Source organism: Alligator sinensis, unplaced genomic scaffold (assembly GCF_000455745.1).
Source record: "Alligator sinensis unplaced genomic scaffold, ASM45574v1 scaffold1121_1, whole genome shotgun sequence".
Taxonomy (NCBI): Eukaryota; Metazoa; Chordata; order Crocodylia; family Alligatoridae; genus Alligator; species Alligator sinensis.
In genome coordinates, this window is record NW_005843357.1 from 77249 (window position 1) to 78143 (window position 895).

The 895-nt window shown below is 68.4% G+C and overlaps 1 protein-coding gene across 2 annotated transcripts in view; it reads right to left on the reverse strand.

The window, feature by feature from the left end:
- Positions 1 to 42: 42 nt before the first annotated feature.
- The window catches only part of PRRT2 (proline rich transmembrane protein 2), a 1405-nt gene continuing 552 nt past the window's right edge, over positions 43 to 895 (reverse strand). Inside the window, exons 2-3 of one of the 2 annotated variants that reach the window (XM_025194959.1) lie at positions 810 to 895; positions 43 to 354 (exon numbers count right to left, since the gene is read on the reverse strand). The exon at positions 810 to 895 is cut by the window's right edge and continues 56 nt beyond it. In XM_025194959.1, coding sequence (XP_025050744.1) covers positions 344 to 354; positions 810 to 895 — 97 coding nt within the window. In that variant the 3' untranslated portion in view covers positions 43 to 343. The other variant, XM_025194958.1, reaches the window with a different exon arrangement.

Sequence of the window (895 nt, forward strand, 5' to 3'; positions counted from 1 at the left end):
GGGCCCCGGGCGGGGAAGGCCCGCAGGGGCAGGGCTCCGTGGGCCTGGCTGCCCCTGTCCGGTTCTGGGCCGCGTCCACCATCCAACTGCAGGAGGGGCCCTTCAGCCCGTGTCCTGTGTCCCCAGGCTGTGGGTCCGTCCGTCTGGCACCAGCGGCGAGGGCCAGTGTCAAGGCAGTGCCTGCAGGGTTCGGGGGGAGCGTGTGGAGGAGTGGTTGCTGGGACAGGTGTGAGGGGGCATGCAGCAGGGCTGGGGTGGGTGGGCACATGGTGTGGGATGGCTGGGGCATGGTGGGTGCGGAAGAAGATGGAGGGAGGGGGCAGGGGCGGCGGTGACGTCATCCTCACTTGAACACTGCGGGGAAGGTGGCAGTGAGTGGTCAGCATGACCCCGCCCCCCCGCTTCAGCTGCGGGGGCTGGGGTTCAGGGCGGGGTGGGGTCTGGGGGTGGAGCCAAGGCAGTAGGAATTGGGGTTTAGGGCAGGGCTAAGAGCCATAGGGCAAAAGGGGTGGGATTTGAAAACCCAAGGGTGGAGTTTCAGGGCCCAGGGGGCGGGGCTCAGGTTTTGGGGGCTGTGGGCAGGAGTGGGGCTAGGAGGCACGGGGTGGGCTTTTGGGGCCGGCAGGTGGGGCTAGGATGCAGGAGGCAGGATTTAGATGCCCAGGGGTGGGGTTTCAGGACCCACAGGCAGGGCTAGGAGGCCCAGGGGTGGGGGTTCGGAGCCTGGGGACTTGGCTCACAGGCAGGGGGCAAGGTTGGGAGGTCGAGGGGCAGGGTTTTGGGGGCCAGGGATGGGGAGCTGCACTTACCACCGGGGTGCATGGCGATGACGGTGGCAATAATGAGGGCCCCGGCGCCCAGCCCCACCAGGCTCAGCAGCTTGGCCACACGGCAC